General features: G+C 35.5%; 1 protein-coding gene across 3 annotated transcripts; it reads left to right on the top strand.

Annotated features, from left to right (window-relative positions):
- The first annotated feature begins 3,038 nt into the window (after positions 1–3,038).
- Positions 3,039–9,991, top strand: LOC141700123 (filament-like plant protein 3). 3 transcript variants are annotated; one of them, XM_074503894.1, is made up of 5 exons: positions 3,039–3,271; positions 3,823–3,991; positions 6,724–6,904; positions 7,655–9,282; positions 9,371–9,991. In XM_074503894.1, the coding sequence occupies exons 2-5, from the start codon at positions 3,881–3,883 to the stop codon at positions 9,530–9,532; spliced, it is 2,082 nt and encodes a 693-aa protein (XP_074359995.1). In that variant the 5' UTR covers positions 3,039–3,271; positions 3,823–3,880; the 3' UTR covers positions 9,533–9,991. The 3 variants fall into 3 exon arrangements, with proteins under 3 accessions (XP_074359995.1, XP_074359996.1, XP_074359997.1); XM_074503895.1 differs by lacking the exon at positions 3,039–3,271 and adding an exon at positions 3,354–3,678; XM_074503896.1 differs by lacking the exon at positions 3,039–3,271 and adding an exon at positions 3,354–3,678 and having other exon boundaries at positions 3,774–3,991.
- Positions 9,992–10,657: the final 666 nt, after the last annotated feature.

Here is a 10,657-nt window from a genome sequence, read left to right as displayed (position 1 = left end):
TAACAAATATAATTATTTAAGGGCACACCATAGTCACGGATTTGACCCTCCAATGCTCAATGCACATTCATTTGATTTCTGTTTGACTAGACTAGAAAACAAAGATACTTTACTTACCCGCGGCACCACACACCAGATTCTTGGGGATTCTTGGTGTGCGGGTATTCTTCTCTCACCCACAAGTGAGAGAAGGAAATGTAGATAAGTAAATAGTTAATCGATTATTTATGTTGAAATGCATTAGTTGTGTTATCAAGTATTAATGATATATATTAAGGATAATGAACAGATAATAAACTTATTTAGTTCACTATATAGTGAAATTTAAAGGAAACTCTTGACATATATATAAAATTCATATTTTTAATATATTAATATTTGCCGAATCCTTATATTTTTTTAGATTTGCTGAATTCTCGATCACTCCAAGTTGTTAGAAGCCTTTTTACCCGTCCTTGAACAGAAGAGAATTTTTGCATTTAAATATGCCTGTGATTTTTATAAACATGCTAATTGCTATGCTCATCAACCAATAGTTATTTCTATAATTATATTGCACGCTAAGTATCTTTTTCAGATTTAAATAAATTATTACCTCAATCCTATTTAAGTATCTAGGTTGACCATATTTTAAGGTACCAGCTGTACTCACTACTCTTAAACTCATCTTGTTGACATTCCTCGCAAGACATGAGTTTTTATAACATCAAGTAATTATGTTACCTGCAAAATCTGATGCTTCAAGAAAGAAATATATAAGCACTGGGGTTGTTATTTATATTTTCGGTACATTTTTAAATGCTCATTCAAATTACATTTCATTTTGTTGGTGTTTTGTGTTTCATCTCAATAATATTTGCTTATTTCCTAGGCACTTTCGGAGATTTCCGACTTTCTTGCAAGTTTTTCTTCTCCATTCTTTAACTTGAAGTACTTGAATCTACCAAAGGAGTTTAAAGAATCAAGAATTTCTAGTGCTCTTCAAAGATACTTGCTTGGTGGCTCTCCTAGGGCCACCATTGTCACATCATTGCCTCAGGTATCTAATGAATATATTTTTTCTCTTCTCAATAACTCCAGAATTTTTTGCCTCTCTTTTTCTTAAAACAGTGCTTGTAGATATGTAGCATTTATTAGGTACATCTCCTTTAAATATGGTATTGCGACGAGGTTGTAGGATAGAAAGTGGTGAAATCTATGGGTATTAAATAATGTATCAAGTTCGATGCTAGTGTCATTGTTACTTGTTAGTATGTTTACACACAACTGCTATATTGTGCGCAGTATTAATTTATATTCCACATTATATTACCCTTTTCTTATGTCAGTTTAAGATATATCGTCAAGGTTTTCGTTTTTTTATTACAGAAGAACAGGATTCTTCAGACACCAGTTGTGGCTAAATATGCGGCGGTTCACGATCCCTTGGCTGAAAAAGCCAAGGAGCTGGGTAATTGTCAATACATAAATGAAACTGTGTGTGTTGACACTGTAGACACAGAGGTGCAAAAACATGTGATGGAAAATTCTCAAGTTGATGCCAATAGGGCCAGACAAAATGATGCTCCAGTTGAACGGACGGACAAAGATCCCATGAGCTCTTTCAAGGGAAATAGAGATTTCGGGTTATGGCAGGCCATGAGGTTAACTCGGAGTTTGTATGCCTACTCGATCACATTATGCACACGTACCCAGAAACTTTTGAGAACTTCACTCCCCAAAACAAGACTTTATGTACCATGAATTTGAACATGCTGTGCACCTCATTGAATGACTTTACCAAAATATCTATGACTGAGGTTAATTCTGAGATTATCGCCGCGTACAGGGATGTTTTTGCTTACTTGAAGAGTAAGGGATTTAACCTGAGTTGGTTGGTGAATTGCCTGAACTATGTAGAACATCTCAAGTTTTCAAAGCCATTGATTCCCAAGCTTCATGAAATTGACCGTCATATTGTTGATGCTAATTGTAAACTACAAGGTCTGCGGGCTCTGCGCATGGAGATCTTGACAGAGATTCCAAATGATTTTGGAACTGTGGGTACTAACCTTGCTGCTGGTGTCATCGGAGATGATCTACTATCTGGTCCCTAGGCTACATGGTTAGGCTGTGCTTTCCAGAGTTATCCTTGGATGTTTTAATAACTTGAGTAATGTTCAGTGCCTTCTTTTGGTTTTTGTAGTATTAGATTGCTCTTGGCTTATGGCTCCAAGTCCAACTAATTGTTATGGAAGTGTTTGAATGCTTATAGAATTTGCGTACTGTACATCAAGTTTCTAGCCTTTTTTAGCTATTATTACCTATGCTAATCAATTAATTAATTAAATAATCTTTATATATTATTTCTACTTTACGTTGTTGTTTAATTCAATTTCCTTATAATTTTTTTATATAATCAAACTATTCTGATATAAATATATTTTCCAATGCCCCATTTTGTGTGTCACGTAATTAGCTAATTCAAGTAGAATTCAAGCAGAAAGTGTTTGAAAAATCGACTTAGACATCACAAATACAAATAGAAACCCATATCCGATTATTATTATTTAATTTAAAACATAAATAAATTTCACAAATCTAGTTGAGCTCGTGATTGTGTTAGGTTTCATTTTCGTTTATCTTTAAAATTTGTTAGAACATTGCTAAATTCCGGGTTTCATTTCCGCTCATCTTCAAAATTTATTATAATCACCGGGATGATACGCCTAATAAAAGAAAAACCGGAGTTAAGATATTAAACGAGGAAAATAGCAATTCTGTCAAATCCCACCTTTATTGGCGGGAATAAAGCAATTTGCTGGCATGAATTACTCAGAAAATACAGCCTGAAGAAAAGACAGATACAAAAACTCACACCAAATGTGTGTATATCTTGTCTCTACACAAAACACGCCCCACCTCATCGATTTCAATAATTGGAATTACTCGTATGCATATATACGTGTTTTTATTAACTACTCATGTCAATCACAATATTATATTTATTTATAGGACTAATATAGTTGCTATATTTATTTATTGCACACAGCTACAAATAATAAAATACTCCTTCCCTTGTTCTGTTTATTCCTTTTCCTCTGAACATTCCCATTTTTATTCATATATTTTTTAACTATCTCTAGTTCTCTGCTTATATTTTCACAACTTAGCCTTACACAAATCTTCTCATACAAGGTTTATTCCTAGTCTGACATCAAAGGTGGCCTGTCTCTCTCCTTCCATGCTTGTTTGGTCACTCTCTCTCTCTCTCTCCCCCTATGCTTGTTTGGTCAGTCTCTCTTTCTCTCTCTCTCCCCCCTCTCTGTATATATATATACACACATATGTATTTGTTGAAATGGGTATTGCCCCAAATTTAATTCTTGTATGGATTTGAAAGGTTAACCAATCAAGCTATTCATGTGAACTTTTAAGTATACTACTTGTAATTACTAAAACAGTGTATCTTTCAAACTGTGCACTTTTAACTAAGTTGCTATTGTTACCTTTTTGGGTTTTTCAAAAGCTTTGAGCTTTTATTTGGGGATTTAATGTATTTCTAGAGAGTGAATTCTAAGCAAAGTTTCAGAATCACCAGACAATAATGCAATGCCTCTTTTCTGTTTTTAAATATTTATCTCTCGAGTCCTAAAATTTGGTGAAATTGTGAATTGTGGGTGATGTTAAATTCCTGAGGTATTCTTGGATTTGTGTTTTTAATAATTCATTGATTGTTTTAAATCTGGATAGGGTTTTGGAATTTAAGTTATTTCAACTTTTTCTTGATTTAGATTGTAGGTTTGTTGGCTGTGAATTAAAGGAAGTTGATTTATTTTGTAGATGAAGTGTTTGTAAGGTTATACTGGTTATTGGGTAGCTGTTTACTGCAAAATCATAGATGGATCGTCGGAGTTGGCTGTGGCGGAGGAAGTCATCCGATAAAAGTCTAGGTGAAACTGAAAGCTCTGGATCAATATCATCTCATTCTGAGAGATTTTCAGATGAACAGGTTGGTTGGCTCATTTCTTATTTTTTCCTTGGTGATTCTTTTTATTTCATTCTCTCTGATTTCCTTGACTTTTTGTGTCTTAAAACATGTATACTTGTAATTTTTGTCTGTTTTTCCTGTTCACGTTATGTCTTTATTATGCTAAATCCTAAATTTACATTTTGAGAATTATGTGAAGTTTTCCTTGATGCAATAGAGCAATCTCCCTCTCTCTATTAAACTCCCACCCCCCACATTAAATAATGTAAATTGAACTCTATTAAATCGTACTTACTGGGAACAAAGACAAATTGTCTAAAGCAAAAGGGTAATCTGTTGAAATAAGATGTTTGCGTTGGAAAAATTGTGATCACTGCTATTATTTGCAGCAGAAAGGATAATATTTGTTTAATAGATTCTCTTATTTTTTTTGTTTGTTTCTCATTCATACTTATGTGTCCAAGTTCAGGCCATGTGATTAGTGAGAATTTTTTTAATGTGCTGGAGAATATGTTCTACGATACAGGCTCATATGTCTCAACTTTTTTAGCAACAACTACATCCTTGATAATAACCATAGTGATTTATCAGTGTAATTATTGTGAAATGTGACTGTAGGGCATATATTCTAATCCCTGGGATCATATGACCCAACATTCTTAGCAACAAGTGCAGCCTCAATAATAATAATAATTCTGTGTCAGTTTATCAGTGTAATTATTTTGGATTGGAATGTTCACCACATTATGAGAATCATATCCTCTCAGTTGAATTTACTAATTCAGGAAAACATTTCAATTATATTTTATAATGACTGTTATATATAAACTAAGAGTATTTTTTTGCAATATAGAGTGTTTAGTGAAGTCACTTAAACATATGGTACATGTTATCTGATTTTACTTCTTTTACAATTTTAAAGCCTATGTTCTTAGAAAATTAAATGAAACAAACAAGTGGGAATGGGTTTGAAGTAATAATTCAGTCAACAAATATGCATTGTCATGCTTGTATGGCTGCGTGCCTTTCTTTTGTTTCAAATGCTGGGTCATATATGTCTTGCAAAAAAGTGTGACAGGTCTAAACTGAATATTGCTTTTTGTAAAATATTCTTGCAATCATTCATGTCAAATCACAATATGAACCCCTCCCATGCTTTTGATAAATGTCGTTATCTTTAATTGGTAGAGCTACTTGAAATAATATCCAGATCAAATGATCATTGTTCCTGTGTTTGGCCAGAGATTGGTTTGGTTACCATAGTCACCATGGAAACATGTTGTATGGTTAAACATTATTGTTGTTGTTGGACCACAAGGGGACTCTTCCCTTTGTTCTCAAGCATATGGATTAGGCATCATCTTGTTCCTTATCTTAACCTAGTAATAGTATTCATGATAATGTACAAAATTGTGTTAATCAAATTAATGTTCTCTTTCTAACCATTTAAATGTTAGTAACCTGCTTTCTGATAAAGATCTGTTACTGGTTTTAGCTACATTAAATTGGGTTTGACTTTCTCCGGTTTTGCTACTGTCATCTAACCAGCAGTTATAATATAGTAGATAAAGAAAAAAGGGAACATATTGAATGGCTCTCTTTGACTATGTAATTCGAAAATTTCAATGCTCCATGTTCCTTTTTGTTTGTATACCTACCTGTTTGTCCATTTTATATCCCAATGGGCTGAAATGGCCGACCCCTTGAGGAATGACCTTAATTTCAAACTTTCCCTCTGTAATCTGGGCTAAGCATTATTCAATTTACCGTGCTATCTGCCTCAGCTTGTTAGGCTTTCAAACTCAAAAAAAACTTTTTCCTATACTTAACTGTCCTAGATTTGGTAATTGGTATTGTTAGGTCCAGAAAGTTTTGGTGGACTGTAAGGGAAAAATATCTATACATAACTAGAACGTCACTGCTAAAAATTTACTAACTTGTGTGGATCTAGTTCATGTTGGATGTCAAATTTCAAAAGTGTACGTTCTATGTTTGTGAAAAACTTGCAAGGACAGTTCCACTCAAGCTACTTTGTCGATAACTAGGGAAGATATGAGGAAAGATTTGAGTATATATGTAAAACTCTCAGCTGCAGAAAACCTTATATGTAATGGCTTTGGCTCCAATGAGAATCAAAGATTCTACACAACCAAAATTTGCAGAACCACTACACAAGTATAGTGCAGAACCTCTTGCTCCTCACAGTTTTGTGGTTCTCCACTGAATGTGACTCGATATGTTCCCACAAATGACTTTTGCATTCACAAGTGAGTGTGAGTCATTTCGACAGTAAGTGGGTGGAACTTATATGATAGACAGTTAATGGAGCAATCAAATGTCATTGTGGAAATATAATTCCCTATTCCGCAGCCACCTTGAGATTTGACAAATTTACTGCTAATATGAAGATAGGAAGGCATAACTCAAGACATTCTGTTGGATGAAACCTCACCATGTCTACATCATTATTGAGTGTTTCTACTTTTACTTAAGTAAGTTTGATCTGTTAGCTCGTGTATTAACTTAACTTGGTATATTGAGAAATAGATCCATGTACATTGTTGCAGAGAAAAGAGCTTAGCGCTTCAGAACTCTCCCTTAGCCACTTTACACATCATTATTGACCATTACTGGCTGTCTAGTTTATGCTGTTCACTCTGCTGATTACACTATTAAGTTTATAAGGTGTTATGTTCTTAAACAAGGTTTTAAATTTTCAGCAAAATCTGATGAGTCTTAATTTTTTGTTAAAGGCATACTCGAGTCAGAATATTCATTCCCCTGAAGTCACATCAAAAGCTATTTCCCCTGATGAAGAACTTGATGATAGCGTAAAGACTCTAAGAGAGAAACTAGCTTCAGCACTTCATAACATTAGAGCGAAGGATGATTTGGTAAAGCAGCACTCCAAAGTTGCCGAGGAAGCAGTCTCAGGTGATTAACAACTATGTTCCCCTGTTTGAATCTCAAATGCAAACTGACCGGAGCTTGAGTGTTTTGTTTTTGTGTGTTTGTGTAAATGCATATGAACACTTGCAAAACTAAATTAAGTTTATTTTGCTAAATCATATAATAAATGAAGAGAATCGTGATCAAGAACCGAGTAATTGTTCAGAGATGGTATTGCATTTAATTTTTCCTTACAGTGTAGAAACTCACATGCATCCTATTCGAGCACACGCCGGTTACCTGTTTACATATATAAAAGGCTTCCATGTTCTTGTGTGCACTTCTGCTGCTGATTAGTTCTGATTACTTGGTAAACCAGCCTTGATTAAGTACATTTTCCAGAAGCATGCCATTAACATTTCAGCATCACATTTTTCTGTTTCAATTGTTCTAAAACTCGTAGGTAAAGAGATGTTATCACTATTATCGTGTAAAGTGTCATTCACAGAAGAAAATGGCAATGTTCCTTATTCTTTCAAGGTGTTGGCTTAGGGTGTCTCTTCTCTTACCATCAAATATGAAATAAAAATAGATCTTTATGGTATTATGTAGATTTTTTATATGAATTTTGAAGCTTTCAACCTTTGAACATTTCTTCTGTCTGTAGTTTAGATCTATGATATTCTGCTTTATTTTCTGAGTGTATGTACTAATATAGTTAGAGGTTTAGATATTAAATTCTGATCCCTAGTTACTACTTTCTAATATGACAATTGCTTGCTGTCTCAAAATTAGGATGGGAGAAAGCTGAGAATGAAGTGTTTTCTCTTAAGCAAGAACTTGAGTCTTTAACTCGGAAAAGTTCATCATTTGAAGATCGAGCCGTCCATCTTGATGTGGCACTGAAAGAATGCATGAGACAGCTCCGCCACGAAAGGGAAGAGCAAGAGCAGAAGATCCATGAAGCTGTTAATAAGAAAAAAATGGAATGGGAATCTAAAAAATCTGAACTTCAGGAACAGCTCGTTGAGCTTCAGTCTCAACTTCAATCTGCAAAAGGTGAGGCCACCACCTCCTTGCATCTTGATCTTCACTCTAAGCTTAAAGCTGCTGAAAATGAGATCTCATCCCTTAAACGAGAGCTCTTTTCCAGAGCAGAGGAGCTTGAACTTAGGACTATTGAGAGGGACTTAAGTACTCAAGCTGCTGAATCAGCTAGCAGACAGAATCTGGAAAATGTAAAAAAAGTGGCTAAGCTTGAAACTGAGTGCCGTAGGCTCAAAGCAGTGGCTCGTAAAGCATCATCTTTTAATGATCAGAGGTCTGTCACTGAATCATCTGTGTGTGTCGAATCTTTCACAGACAGCCAGTCTGATATTGGGGAGAGGCTGTTACTTGTTGAGAGTAATACACGCAAGGTTAGTGAGGTAGAGCCAAATCCCTCTGACTCCTCGTTGGTATCAGAGTTTGCTAAATTCAAAAATGAGAAAGCAATTGGAAAAAACTCTGAGGCCCCCTCACTGGATATTAGTCTCATGGATGACTTCCTTGAGATGGAAAGGCTTGTGGGATTACCTGATACCCATAATGAAAGCTTCCATGAATCGAGAACTATTACAGCTCAGTCCAGTGTAAAGGATATCACTTTAATAAATAATCTTGCTACCATGACAAATCGGAACACTGAATTGGAGGAGAAGTTGCTGCAGATGGAAACAGATAAAAATGAATTAGAGACATCTTTGATCAAGTACCAAGACCATCTTAGGACACTAAGAGATTGTCTTGAAGAAGCGGAGATGAAGTTGGTGAAGTTGGAAACAGACAAGTATGTGTTGGAGACATCTTTGACTGAGCACCTAGATCAGCTTGTGACAGTAAGGAATCATTTAGAAGCAGCAGAAATGAAGATACTGGAGATGGAAAAAGAAAAATGTAAGTTGGAGACATCTCTGACTAACCACCAAAATCAGCTTGAGACAGCAAGAGGTCGTTTAGAAGAAGCAGAGATGAAGTTGGTGAAGATGGAAACAGACAAGTACGACTTAGAGACCTCTCTGGCTAAGCACCAAGATCAGCTTGGGACAGTAACAGGTCGTTTAAAAGGAGCAGAGACAAAGTTGGTGGAGTTGCAGACTCAATTATCTACAACAGATGAAGCAAGACAAGCCTTCGAGGGAGAACTTCACGGTGTCAATCTAAAGAAGGAAGTAGCAGAGTCACGACTGGAAGTTGTTGACAACGAGTTAAGAACCATGAGTGCCAGAATTTCTAGCTTAGAGGCAGAAGTTCAAAAGGAAAAGTCATTTTCGGAAGAAACAATATCTAATTGTCGGAAACTGCAACAAGAAATCGCAAGATTGGAACATAAAAGTGAACTGCAAAGAGTTTTGAGTCCACGTGGAAACTTGAAACAGAACCAGGTCAGTTAGCTTGAAGTCTTCTTGATTTATTGTCTCTTACGGTTCCAACTGTTACGCTTTAAAAGATTTATGTTAAATTGTGCGACAGGATAAAGAGCTAGCAGTTGCTGCTTATAAATTTTCGGAGTGCCAGAAAACAATAGCATCTCTTGGTAGGCAGTTAAAATCTCTTGCAACCCTAGAGGACTTCATAATTGACTCGGACGAACCAAGTACGATTACCGGAGGGATCACAGTCACCCGAAAATGATGTTTAATTAATTTCACTGATCTGATTTGTTTTTTGCTGAGAACTTCTGTTCTAAAATTTTTGGTGTCAAGTCTTTAAATGTTCAAGTTTCTCCGGAGAAACTACCTCTGCTTGCATACACACTTTATCGTATCCAAAGTCCACAAGGCTCTCGCATCAGCAGCAGAGTGTGGAATGCAGTCATACAATATCTCCTGCAGTATTTTGATGCAAGAAGACATTTAAACCAGCTACAGAAGGACAAGAGAAATAGACAAGTACTACTAGAACAATCAAGTAAATAACAGATTTCAACTTTGAACCTTGTAAAGGCTCTAAAATTAGTAGAAATAGCAGCTATGCTGAAATCTTTGTGAACCACAATGCAAAAGCGAATTGAGTACCGAAAAGAAAGTTCCTAGTTGAGTTTGTATTAATTCGAATTCGTTATATTGTGCCTTATACATGAAATGTTCGATTTCTTCAAAATTTTAGGAGAAAGGATAACTTACGACTCTACCGGACATCATGCATATATTAAATTTTCACCGACTCCGGGTAACTCAGTTGGCTGAGTTCGGGATTTAAGTAAATAGTCATGACGGTAGGATGTTGTGCTAGCCCTGTACAGGATTAGTGGAGCTTACGCTGCTGGCCCAAACACCTGGTATTTCACATAATGCACGTTTATGTGGAGAGCGTGCTTAGGTGTGTAAAAGGGGCGTCGGAGAGCAAGGCAAAGAAGTAAAGTAGATACTGTGAGTGCTTGTTGTTAACGTGAGCAAGCAATTGCCAATATGAATACAGAGTCAGAGACTCCTTGTAGTAGTTGAATGCTTTTGTTCCCATGTTTCCCGCTTTATGCTTTCATTACTATTACAGGTAACCAAACAAATAGTATGCAATTAGTATATTTTCTTTGACCACTTTTTTCCCACTAAATAATATTTGCCTTTTTTTATTTTTGTCAAAATTTGGCTTATAATATTGTACCTATTCAAAAATCAGTTGATAACAGCCGGATGGCATGTCTTGAATACACAAAATTAGATTATATTTTTACGAAATAAAGACTGATATTCGTAAATATATACTATAAAATAAAATGGGGGCGATGGAAATGGATGAAATGGTTTCATTTCCTCG

Source organism: Apium graveolens, unplaced genomic scaffold (genome assembly GCF_009905375.1).
Source record: "Apium graveolens cultivar Ventura unplaced genomic scaffold, ASM990537v1 ctg1800, whole genome shotgun sequence".
Lineage (NCBI taxonomy): Eukaryota > Viridiplantae > Streptophyta > Magnoliopsida > Apiales > Apiaceae > Apium > Apium graveolens.
Note: the sequence above shows the minus strand (reverse complement) of the source record. Positions and strands in the feature narration are given on the sequence as shown.

Coding starts and splice junctions, on each gene's coding strand:
- LOC141700123 (XM_074503894.1), top strand. CDS start 3,881: ATGGATCGTCGGAGTTGGCTGTGGCGGAGGAAGTCATCCGATAAAAGT. Junction 3,992..6,723: donor AGAGATTTTCAGATGAACAG/GTTGGTTGGCTC, acceptor TTTTTGTTAAAG/GCATACTCGAGTCAGAATAT. Junction 6,905..7,654: donor TGCCGAGGAAGCAGTCTCAG/GTGATTAACAAC, acceptor TCTCAAAATTAG/GATGGGAGAAAGCTGAGAAT.